The following is a 12,399-nucleotide window of genomic DNA, read 5'->3' as shown; positions in this document are numbered from 1 at the left end:
AAAAACTTCTGACAGATTGCACCAAAATTTGACAGCGGTTGCTGCGAACTGGATGACAGATCGAGTAGACTGCTCGAAAAGAGCTCGAATCAGATTATTTTATGCAGAGGCGGAGTAAAAAGGAGGATTAGAGATAAATTAAAACCCGTGCTTAAAAATATCCCTGAAATAATAATAAAACATCAATAAAATACGATACATTATTTTGTTGATCATTAACCCTATTGTATTGAATTAACCATTTCATTCGAGCAGTTTAAAATTACGTTTACTACCACTCGAACTTTGAAATAAAACATTATTTTGAGATTTTTTCTTGTAGAACCACGAGAATAAAAAAATATAAATTAGTTTGTCCAGTTTTGTGAAATCGCTGGTAGAAAGTCACGCCAAAACTGCTTGACAAAGTGGTCAATTGGTCAAATGATAAAATTACCACCACTATCGGTTTACAATATATTCTACGTTATCAAAATTTTGAACAATAAAAACATAATAAATTGCATTGTATTGCTCGCAATGAGATGAACTTTCTATTTTAAAAATTTCATTTACAATAGATTCTTTTGCACATTGCAATAAGTTCTAATGGTATTTATTGTTTTTGACAATAACATTTTAACATAACAGCAGTGCTGAGCAGTTCCAGTGATCGACCTTGATTTGTAAAAGACTGGGCGTAATAATGCATTTTACGGGACAGATCGAGTCAGCTGATTTTATTCTGTTTACTAATTTTGACATTTACTGGCGGGCCGAATATCTTCATTCGCAACTACACGGCCATCAAAAGTGACTCACGGAGTGTGTTTAACTTGCTTACTTTTGGGTAAATCCGTGACAAGCCCATACACTCGTGAGTTACTTTTGTTGGCTGTGTAGAGAATCAAAACAAAAATATCAGACGTAAACAATAACAATGCCACGAGCGGCCCGCCAGGAACTGTCATCAAAAAGTTTCGTAAAATGAGTCATTATTTGTTATGCGTGATGATTTAAAGTTTTGCTTAACATCGGCCATTTTGGATCTTGTAAAATTCAAGGTTAAATTTTCAAAAGGCGTCCATGAAATTTAAAATCAAATGTAGCACGGAAACGGCATTTCAAATCGAAGATGAATGACAAAGATGCATGTCATTTTGGGAAAAATTATTTATTTAAGTAAATAATAAAATGAAATGCTACAAACCTAAATATCTCAAAATGTACTTTGAGCATGTTCAAAATCATGGACACTTGAAAACAGTGCTGTAAACCATCAATATCAATACCAACAAAATGCTGAATTTCTCTAGCCACCTGATATCAGTATATGTTCACACAGTTATGCAGGTAACTCTAAGACCAGAAGGTCCCGAAGAAACGTGCTCAACTTTTTCGCTCAGCTCTGCCCAACAAACAATTTGAGTTGATGAAAAGCTGAAAAAGCTATTTTTTAGCTGAAGAAGCTTGTTTTTGCCTAAATAAGCTATTATTCAACATTCAATGTTTGTTGGGTGGTACTCTCTTCGGTTCCAAGCTAACCGATGCACCCCTCGAAACATAGGGAAATCCACGAACCCCTCACCGTTTGACAGATACTTTCATAGAGAATCAAAACAAACATAGTATAGTACTGCACTGATAAAATTTCAAAGATTGTTTTTATGTGTCCCAAACATGATTTTTTGCAATGTGATCAACAAATGATATCTATGTGTCCCACACATATGTACACATAAAAGCCATGTGTAACAACACATACTATTCATTTGACTCATAAATTTCATGTGTGCTTCTGGGTGGATTCTGTTTATGTGATCGTCACATAAAAATCATGTGGAATTTCACATAGAAATTCGTCAATAAAAATGTGTTGAATTTTAATAGTGTAGAATTTTGACTAGAATGTGGTACCAACCGGTGGAAACTAACGATTTTAAATTGGCTTAACTTTTAACAAATGAATATACGTTGTATACGAGTATTAGTGATATTTGGTATTAGTGAAGTTTAACACACTAGCGGCAGCATTGAATAACATATAAAAAAAAATGTATGAATAAAACAGCAAAAAAGGTTATCTTCCACTTAATCAGACCCCTTCACTCTCTGGAATTTATAGAGATAGATAACAGCGCCAAAGGGTTTCTGACGAGACAACGTTGAACCATAGAGGTAACTCTAAGACCACTGGGTCCCGAAGAAAATCATTATTATTTTTGGCTCACTCAGTACCAGAACAACGGTCCCAAGCAGTCCCAAGCTATTTCACTCACCCCTGCATGTTCTGCATGAATCCACACACCCCTGATGTTATCTGTCAAACTTTCATAGCGAATCAAAACAAACATAGTGTAGTAATAGAATTTCAACTAGAATAGGGTACGTTAATCGTTTGCTTGGGACCAATAGGCTACTAAAGTGGTGAGCCAATTTAAAATCGTTAGTTTCGTATTGATTGTTGGTTGAACTGCTGCGTTGGAAGAAAACACGCACATCAACATGTATGCATGTACGAACCCAACACAACTGAGCGGACGGTACAGCTCAAATCAAAACACGAAGTGGTGTCATCACTCATCGTCATCATTCAGCTTCGACTACTCCCGTTTGCGTTTGTTTTCACCGGCGTTGTCAAAAAGGGAAAAGTTGGCTTCAGCAATACCTTAACCTATTATCGTCAGGGTGTAAACAAAGTCCCAGAGCACTCAAATTTGGCCAATAGTTGCTCTGAAACACAATGTATCCCGAGGGGGACGACTCTATGTACGATGTAGGAAATATTGTGTTTTGCTGTGGCTAGCTGCGCGTACGCTGAGTAGATAGAAAGAAGATTTATCACGATTTGGGAGATTTCCTGCAAAAAGATGATGCACGATGCAAGTAGATGCGAGAAATGAAAGAATATTTTTAGAAGATTGATTAGCTAGTGTGAGATTTTCAAGCATCTAGAATTGAGATTTAGATGTGTCGCCCCCCTCGATGTATCCACATGCCAAAAATGAGCTCCCAAGGAAGTTGTTTACCCCCTGACGATAATAGCATAGAGGTAACTCTAAGACCAGAAGGTCCCGAATAAACGTGCTCAACTTTTTGGCTCAGCTCTGGTACTCTCTTCGGTCCCAAGCTAATCGATTCACCCCTCGAAACATAGGAAAATCCACTAACCCCTCATTTTATCTGTCAAACTTTCATAGCGAATCAAAACAAACATTGTGTAGTACTAGAATTTTGACTAGAATAGGGTACGTTAATCGTTTGCTTGGGACCAATAGGCTAGTCAAGTAGTGAGCCAATTTAAAATCGTTAGTTTCGAATTGATTGTTGGTATTGCTGAAGCCAACTTTTCCCCTACTTCCTACGTTATAAAATAGGAAAGTAATGATTATTCCAGCGTAATTTTTGAATGGAATGCTTGTTGCGTTGGCCAAAAAAGATGGCATATTTTATTACGTTTAGCAATGATTTGGATACGGTGCATTTCCAGTGGCTGGGGTGTTGGAATAATTCTTTAGAGAGAGGGAAGGGGTTTTTCCCATGTTTCCTTCTATGCTTATTAAGATTATGTTGAACAACAGCTCCGCAAATCATCAATTACTATTAGAGATTTGCATCTTACTGATACCGGTGGTATATTGGAAACTCTTTCGCTCGAAAGCAAAACATATCAGTGCTAACATTTGAAAACGGCACAAGAGCCATTTGTAAACAAATGGTTTGTGGGCCCTTTACTCACTACTTGAAGTACACCCACGCCACACAACAGCAACATCGGGTAGGGGAAATTTTCCCCTTCCTGACGATGCTGTTGGTTTGCGTGGGCGTTCTTCGGGTAGCGAGTAAAGGGCCCACAAACCATTTGTTTACAAATGGCTTTTGCGCCGTTTTCAAATGTTAGCACTGATATTACATGTACATCATGATGCGCGGATGTGTGATTGTCTTCTCAAGTGTTTCTGTTGCATATAATGTGGTAATGATTGAAAATCGAAGCAATCACAAACAAGTAAGAATCTTACTATCGCAATATAATGATGATTAAAGAGCCTGAATCTATAAAGAGGCGACATCTTATCCATTTGACAGGTCTTCTGCTCGATTGGAATGACTTTTCCTATGACTTTGACAGATAATCGATTGTTCCAATTTTGACATATCGTCTCTTTATAAATTCAGGCTCTTTAATGATGATGACTTCGAGGACGATATCGTCCTCTTCCCTTGGCAGATCATCAACGTCCGCGTTGACATATGCCATGCTGACACCTGTCAGTTATTGAGCCCTGGTGGTAAAGTTGGCGGGGAACTCCCAGCAGTTTCAATGTGCACTCAACAGATAGCACTGCGATCACATAAGGGTGGTAACTATATGCCTTGTATGAGGAATTGATTAGTGGGATATCTTGCAAAACTGCTTCTGGCGGTTCAACTTGGCCTACGGGCTTTCTTGGGCCTATTGGCTTGATAGGCCGGGAATGGGCGATTAGGCCGAAGTAGATTTAGTAGAAGTTTCCCTATTACATACATAGAATAAAAAATTGTTGAATATTACATCCAAACAGCTGCACAGAGGTCATTCCGCTGGTTGTGTAGTACAGTCGAAATTCGCTGGTTGGGCCAGCACCTCGGCCCAACTAACGAATTCGAGTCGCTAGTTGGGCCAACTGACAGAAGGCTAAAATTTGTTGAGGGGTGTGCGCATCCTTTGTTGAAAAGATTTCACAAAAAGCGGATTGAAGCAAGTTGCTTGAAGCAGAGTGGAAAAAGCAAATCATTAAGTGCACAATTTTTGTTTTTGTTTTCTTCTAGAATTTTAAATGAAACTCAAATGTTTCGAGCAAATACCAAACGTTAACATTCATTACGTATGATTCGCAGTCCTAACCGCATATGCTTACCCCCTGGAAGAATTTATGATCGATTGTCAAATCCAATTTGACATGAGATTTTGACATCCAGTTGCTTTTTAATTGGTCATGGCCCAACCAACGGAGGCCCAACTAAAAAGCAGCCCAAGTATTAAAAGCCCAACCAGCGAATTTGGACTGTATTACCACAAACGAAGTGACAGACGACTTACTGGCGAAGAAATCCATTTAAAATTATGTTCACTGTAATAGAATTTTCTTGGAAGCTTGTGCCATCATCCACCAGATGGGTTAGTTTTTTTATTTTGATTTGAACAAAGTTGATTTTGTGTACAATGATTCTTTGACAGTGTGCAAAGAGTGCGTATCATTTTGTCATTTTTTTATGCATTTCAGTTTTGAGTAGAGTGAAAGAGATAGAACCAAAATATTCTAGTACATTTGGTGAAAATGCTAGTTCAATCCAATAGTAGTGTTGCCATGTGGTACAATCCAGTAGTAGTGGTGTTGCCATGTGGTACACTGAAAAATTGCAATAGAAGGTTAGTCTCCAAAGTTTTCGAGCCGCTCCGTCTGTCACTTCGTTTGTGGTATTACCACAAATGAAGTGACAGACGATTAAGTGGCGAAGAAATCAATTAAAATAATGTGGTTCACTGTAATAGAATTCTCTTAGAAGCTTGTGCCATCATCCACCAGATGGGCTAGTATTTTTGTTTTGGTTTTGCCAAGGGGTTGGTCACTCTACACAGTGTGCCCAAATCAAACTTGGGCACACCCGGGTGCAGTCATTGGCGTTGTTTGGCACCCATTATTACAATTTTTATGATCTTTAAAGTTACTGGCAACACTGAACTTTTTCTGCGCCTACGCAGTGCGCATGTGTCAACATTTGCTATTGATGTTGCCACAATATAATCAAATTATTTTCAAAACAACCGTGGATCTCCACCAAGTCTCGCCATGGATTCTCAAAATCGTTACACCTGTGACGGCAGTCGCATCCACATTTCCTCCCAGATGAAGAACAGCTGACAGCGGTATCTTGGCCTGACCGAGGTTTCCGGTCACGAACTAGCGATGCAGCTCACACGGCTGCGGCTGCTTCCAATGCTGCTGCTGGTCCGTCTTATTTTTATGAATTTTGGAGGAGACGGACCAGCAGCCGCAGCCGTGGAAGCTGCGTCGCTAACTCGAAATTCTAGTACTACACTATGCTTGTTTTGATTCGCTATGAAAGTTTGACAAATAAAATGAGGGGTTCGTGGATTTTCCTAAGTTTCGAGAGGTGCGTCGATTAGTTTGGGACCGAAAATAGTACCAGAGTTGAGCCAAAAATTTGAGCACATTTTTTCGGAACCTTCTAGTCTTAGAGTTATCTCTATGCTACTATTGTCTTACCTATTGTATCCGGGGGAACATGTGAACATGGATACAAAGTACATTCGTTATGAGACAGGTAACACAGTAGGCATGGTGGCAGGTTTCACAGTACCTGTGGATGCTTTTCTAACTACAAATAAAAAAATTATACAATTTATTGATTTAATAAAATGCTTATCATTTGATATAAAGTCGGCATTATGTAAATGAAACATGGATATACTTAATTCTAAGTTTTATGGGAGCCTGAGGTCGTGGCTCCCCTGTAAATCTTGCACCTGAAGATTGGTCACACTCTGACAGGACACTGTTTTGGTTGTTCTCCCGAGTAGTAGGTATATGGCCAAGCCTAGTACTGATCCTGGGTCATACATGGTAATGATCGTGGTGCTTCGGGTGGCTAGACTCTGACATTCTAGTAGATGCCACACCAACGCCACTAGTGAACGCCTGACCTATCACATAAACATCACATCATATTATTCATCATTGATCAAACGGTTCCGTATTTCCTGAATGCAGATTGGAGCATTTATGTCCGATTTTAAATTCGATCGCATATCTCACCATAAGTAGATAGATCCAGGCATATTTCTGTTCAATATACATTGTGGTTGTATTAATACGTGGATTGACATAAAGTTGCTTCTTTGACAGCTCGTCTATTCTAAAAATCATTTAAATCACTAAATCACATTAGAAACTGCAACAAAAATCCCCAGTGATTTTTATTTGATCAGCAGATGTATAGAGATCGATCATTACATTCGAACAGTTAGGAATAGCATTTACAACCACTCTTGCACTCGAAGGATATTGTGAAAAGTAATGTAGGGTTACGGTATGTAATGTGGGTCTAGTCCTTTCATTCGGCCTATCACGCAAATAAATAATTAATTAAGGAATATTACACAAAAAATAAGGAAAATATTGATCACTGATGATTGATAAATGTGTACCACACACAAATCAATTTATATCACAACATTTCAATACATTTTCAGCTCTCGTAAGTAATAAAACTGGTTGAGAATATCACTCTGTTCGGAGTTTTTAGCCGCCATGACTTCTAAGGTTAAGATGGGAAGGTTGCACTGACGATCATCAAATGGCCTGATTATGGCATTTATTGAATGGAATTACCTGATAATACACACTAGACGTAAAACTCACAGTTACTGTTTGAATATTTTATGTTTATTTTAATTGTTTAACAACGTTTTCACAAGTAAATCATGGACCCAACTTTAGGGACACATTTCTTTTCTATGTTCCTAACTTTGGCCCATGAAATTCATTTGACAGCATATAGCAATAAGAGTAACGTCAACAATGTGGTTTGCATTTGGATGATAAGGAACGAACAGGAAGGGAGATTTTTTCTGCCAAATCTGTATAATGAACATCACAATGTTTTGATTTAGATATTCTGCGGTCGAAAGACGATAAGCGAAATTTTTAATTTTTAATTTTTAACTTGAGTGATTTAATGTAGTTTTCGTAAAATTTTCTCTAAGAAATGTTTTGAGGAATGAAGAGTATTAAGTTAACAGTGATAGTGATAAAAAAAAATACATAAGAAAACGTTACCAAGAGCGTTTTTTTTGAGAATCAAACAGGATAGGACGAAGTTGCATCCATAAATAGACCCAATTTGGGGACAATAGACCGATATTACATACATTTCCCTGGTGAGTTTTTGTCTTAAAAAAAGTAAGTTTTTCAACTTTTTGCGGTTCCTGATAGCAAACGACATGATAAGCATATCTAAGCATACCATTTAGCAGTAGAATATCGTTTGCAGGTAAATTAATTGATGAGTTATGATTAAAAACGTAATCTATGGCTGCATATTAGACCGAGGTTAGGGACGTATACCCTATGTTAATTATTTTACAATGAAACTGCCTGACAAACTTGTCATACACATTAAAAAGACTGATTACTGATGAACCTTTATTGTTAATTCGATACATAAAGTCCCGAGGGCGAATACGCGATGATCCATTCTCTTCATCGACTTTCTCTTTGCATTGCTACAGCTAAGCGAAACAATTTTCTAGAATTTGTTCAATGCAGAGTAGTAACAGGTTGTATTGGCTATCAAAAGCAACAGCAAACGCACCGAGAAACGTTAAATCTAGCGAGTTATTAACAAAAGAGAAAATCGACGAAGAGAATCGATCATTGCGTATAGGCCCTTATGCATGCTCACTGTCGACTTATACTTCATTCTGTATCTGTTGCGTAGTCGGTATGTAAACAAAAAACACTAGGTACTAACGGATGATCTTTAACTCTGCCTAATTGCAGCGCCAGTTTCGCCCACGAAAAAGCCCGATGCATCATAGTCGTCACAGGCAAACATGCGGCTTCATTCTGCCAAATAACTGATCCAGAGGGGGTGGGGGAAGCAACTTATGTCTACCTAACATAGATTGGTACCTTCAAGAAATGTTTTCAATTGCCACACGCACCGACATGATGATCGGTCAATCTCTTCGCTTCTATCTCTCGATCGGCCGACAATGTATCATCACTGCTCCAGGCAAGAAAAGGCGAACCAACGTAATCCTCCCAGGTACACGCTCGGCCAACATTTAGCTGTACTCCATTATTGCAAATGTAGGGCTTCTGGTGTACCCTTTCGTATCTCCAGAATAAACCAATTTCTCCTTATCTGTTCGCTGTGCACACACAGGCATCAGTCTAACAAGACCGTTGACAGAATCGCATCTCAGTTCCGAGAGACACGAGGTGATGCATTCACTGCCACAGTTGTAGATAAGCAGCCCAAACAGAGGTTTATCAGATTTTCATCTCCATCTTCCCTGGGGCTTCGCCAGTAGAAGGCAGAGGCACCTCCTCCACTTGTCCGAATGATCAGTTGCTGATCGGCAACTCTCGCGTGCAGACACGGCAGAAGTGAACCGCCGTTTGCGGTTCGGTTGTGTTTTCGCTGAACAGTGTTTTCTGCCAAAGCTTGGCAGCGATGAAGAAGGATCAGATTTTCCACGAGAAGAGTTTGCTGGTGCAGTCGTTGAAGATTGCCAGTAATCTGGACCGGAAGAAGTCACTATCTACGCCGATAATTCCTACGCAGAATCAAAATTATCTGTGCGTTCCGCTACTTCATAATGGCCTATATACGCAAAAGGCGACGGAAGAGGAAAAGTGCAACGAATACGAAGACATTGTAGTCCATTCGCATATCGAAAGGAAGCAGACGTATCAATCGATCACGCGGAGCATATCGCAGACCACGCTGACGATACCGGAGAACTACAGCTTCACCTCGGTGCATATTCAGGTGTACAAACGAAGATGGGCGATGTTGGCGCTTGGGATGTTGAGCATTGCGATCTCCTACGTGCAGTGGATCCAGTACAGTATTGTTGCGAATGTTGTGATGAAGTATTACGATGTGACGTCGGTGTGGGTCGACTGGACGTCGATGATTTTCATGGTGGTATACATAATATGCGTGTTTCCGGTTTCATACATTATGGACGTTCGGAATATGCGGCAAACGGCAGTCATTGGATCGGTGGGAACTGCCATCGGAGCATGGATCAAAGTATTTTCCGTAAATCCCAATCAGTTTCAAATGGTACTGCTGGGACAGACGGTGTCAGCCTTCTCGCAGGTATTCTTGTTGAGTATACCGTCTAGACTGGCATCAACTTGGTTCTCACCTGACGAAGCGTCCTCAGTTTGCGCGTTCGGTGTTTTTGCTGCTCAACTAGGAATAGCAATAGGATTCTTTTTCACTCCGATCGTGATCAGCAACAGTGACGATATTGATGAAATAGGAGTGAACCTGAAGATCTTCCTGATGGCTGTAGCGGGGATATCGACGATGATCGCCTGCATGGTGATCGCAGTGTTTAAATCGGCTCCGCAGTTTGCGCCAAGTCACGTGCAGGCACTCCAAAGAACAATGAAACCAAAATTGGAAGACTACTGGCCTGCCGTGAGCAGATTGATGCAAAACGACAACTACTTGATCTTGGTTATCGCCTACGGAATAAACTGCGGTATATTCAACTCGTTCTCGACGTTGTTGAATCAGATTGTGATGAACTACTTCCCAGACGGCGAAACTGATGCGGGTCGAATCGGTTTGGCACTGATTCTGCTGGGCTTGCTCGGATCGATGGTGTTCGGTTATCTGCTGGATAGCATGCACAAGTACAAAGCGACTGCCGTGTGGGCTTGTCGCTTATCGGCGCTTACGTTGGTGATCTTCGCACTTGCTCTGGAGACTCGATCCAAGAAACTCGTTTCTGTGGCGTCGGTATTTCTAGGGTAAATATATGCAGTGAATCTGCAAATTGAATTACGATACTAATTCTTTTCGATTCCTCACAGCTTCTTCATGACAGGATTTCAACCAATCGGGTATGAGTTTGCCGCCGAGTTGACTTTCCCCGAACCGGATGGACCGGTTTCAGGTATTATGAACATTTCCACGCAAGTGTTTGGCATCGTGATAACGCTGCTCATATCGGGGATTCAGCAAATTTTGGGAGACTTCATCGGAAACATGGTAAGCAGTGTTGTGTTTTGTTTTGCAAAAACTCTTTGTTTGCTTAGTGATATCCCAGATAATGTTTCCGGATGTGGATGTCGCAAAAATAGAAAAAAAAAAACAATGTTGTGCATATATATTTTACCTTTTTTTTTTAGATTAGAAACCATTCTTACTGATAACTTTCATCATAGGTTTTCGCTGCCTTCCTGATAATCGACGCGAATGTCATTGCGCTCATCCACTCGGAGCTGCGGCGGTACAACACCCACCGGGAGATCGAGAACGAGGCTGCCAGAGAACACGCCGAGGAAGCCATTGTACACTTTGACTCTATCAGCACCGAGGACGCGCCTCTCACGCTTAGGATAGACGACTGTAGCAGTTGAGGAGAGGGGAGAGCAGACGTGGTGTTCTGTTTGCTTGTAATGAGGTGATCAAGGCGGTACTATGGGGGTCAGCTTAGAAGACGTGATGGAAAGTGCAGATAGATAAAGACGTTTTCTTTTCTTCTGATATAAAAGAAGATAAGACAAAGAGAATGAGTCATCGGTGTCCCGGAATGAGAAATAATGCTAGCAATAATGGAGTATGAATGAGTTTGGAGTTTACGTGACCTACTGATCGAGAATCAATGACGTCAGACATCATGTCGATTGTGTTTGTATGTGGTATTTATTAATATTTGAAGATGATAAATAAAAAGTAGTCATCAGTGTGATTCTACGACAGTGTTTAACTATTACCTACAAACCTCGAAGTCGGATTGATGTGAAGTGTGTGTTATAAATTCAGACAATTTTGAATCATAGGGTTGAGAATATAATTGTTCTGTAGATGCTAGAAAGCAGGATAAGATTTGCTTTATTTCTGTAGCCTATAGTAAAATTCTAACTAGAAGAAGAAACGTTTGCTCTTATTCTTCTCTTAAATTCATGGTCATACGTCAAAATCTCGACCAAGGCTAGAACTTATTCACACAAAATAGTGCGAGCTGTTTCAAACACATCGCAATCCCTCGTATTTTCGCTGAATGAACACCAGCCCAAGCAACTCGAAGTAGGTTGGATCGGTTGGATGAGCGCTAGAAAATAGATCGTAAGCTGTTGCGATCTCTCATTAAACAAAGCTACTTGTGCTCTTAGCTGTCGACAGAAGCAGCTGTGTTTTTTGGGGCAGTCTGTTTATTCGATAGCAACTATTGTTGTGGTGCTTCTGTTTGTTCATTATCTGCAGCTCGTTTGCTTTTGTCATTGAAAGCAAACAACTGGAGATGTCCGTAGAAATAATGCTGACGATCAAATTCAGCTTCGCAAATGGAAGTGTGAAACCCACCATTGGTTGACAATTTCGTGAAAGCGCTGGACGCAGATCCCATTCAGATGATTGCTACATATTCAACTCAAAGGAATCGATGCCTGATAACCGTGAGCAATCAATTTTACATTTGCTGACGAAAAGGGAACGCTGATGGATACAATGATGAGAAGTATGCCACGGGTGTACGGGCTAGTTAGTTAGTTAGTTGGTTAGTTAGTTTTCTTTATTGAATAGGCTGGTTGACGGGTTCGCCTCTGGAGGAATGTTCGGGGTGTATATACACGGCCAATAACAGTAACCCAAATTTGAGTTTCG

The 12,399-nt window shown here is 40.1% G+C and overlaps 1 protein-coding gene across 1 annotated transcript; it reads left to right on the top strand.

The window, feature by feature from the left end:
* The first annotated feature begins 9,103 nt into the window (after positions 1-9,103).
* LOC135713377 (heme transporter FLVCR2-like) lies at positions 9,104-11,490 on the top strand. The gene is made up of 3 exons (XM_065236484.1): positions 9,104-10,541; positions 10,605-10,782; positions 10,959-11,490. The coding sequence occupies exons 1-3, from the start codon at positions 9,226-9,228 to the stop codon at positions 11,151-11,153; spliced, it is 1,689 nt and encodes a 562-aa protein (XP_065092556.1). The 5' UTR covers positions 9,104-9,225; the 3' UTR covers positions 11,154-11,490.
* The last annotated feature ends 909 nt before the right edge of the window (positions 11,491-12,399 follow it).

Source organism: Ochlerotatus camptorhynchus, unplaced genomic scaffold (genome assembly GCF_037179485.1).
Source record: "Ochlerotatus camptorhynchus isolate MF236.1 unplaced genomic scaffold, CSIRO-AGI_Acam_v1.1 ptg000551l, whole genome shotgun sequence".
Lineage (NCBI taxonomy): Eukaryota > Metazoa > Arthropoda > Insecta > Diptera > Culicidae > Ochlerotatus > Ochlerotatus camptorhynchus.
This window is presented reverse-complemented; position numbering and strand designations above follow the sequence as displayed.

What these genes read in the sequence shown, in the direction of transcription:
- LOC135713377 (XM_065236484.1), top strand. Translation starts at nt 9,226, where the DNA reads ATGAAGAAGGATCAGATTTTCCACGAGAAGAGTTTGCTGGTGCAGTCG. An exon ending in GTGGCGTCGGTATTTCTAGG is followed by an intron (nt 10,542 to 10,604) that starts GTAAATATATGC and finishes GATTCCTCACAG; the next exon opens with CTTCTTCATGACAGGATTTC. An exon ending in GAGACTTCATCGGAAACATG is followed by an intron (nt 10,783 to 10,958) that starts GTAAGCAGTGTT and finishes CTTTCATCATAG; the next exon opens with GTTTTCGCTGCCTTCCTGAT.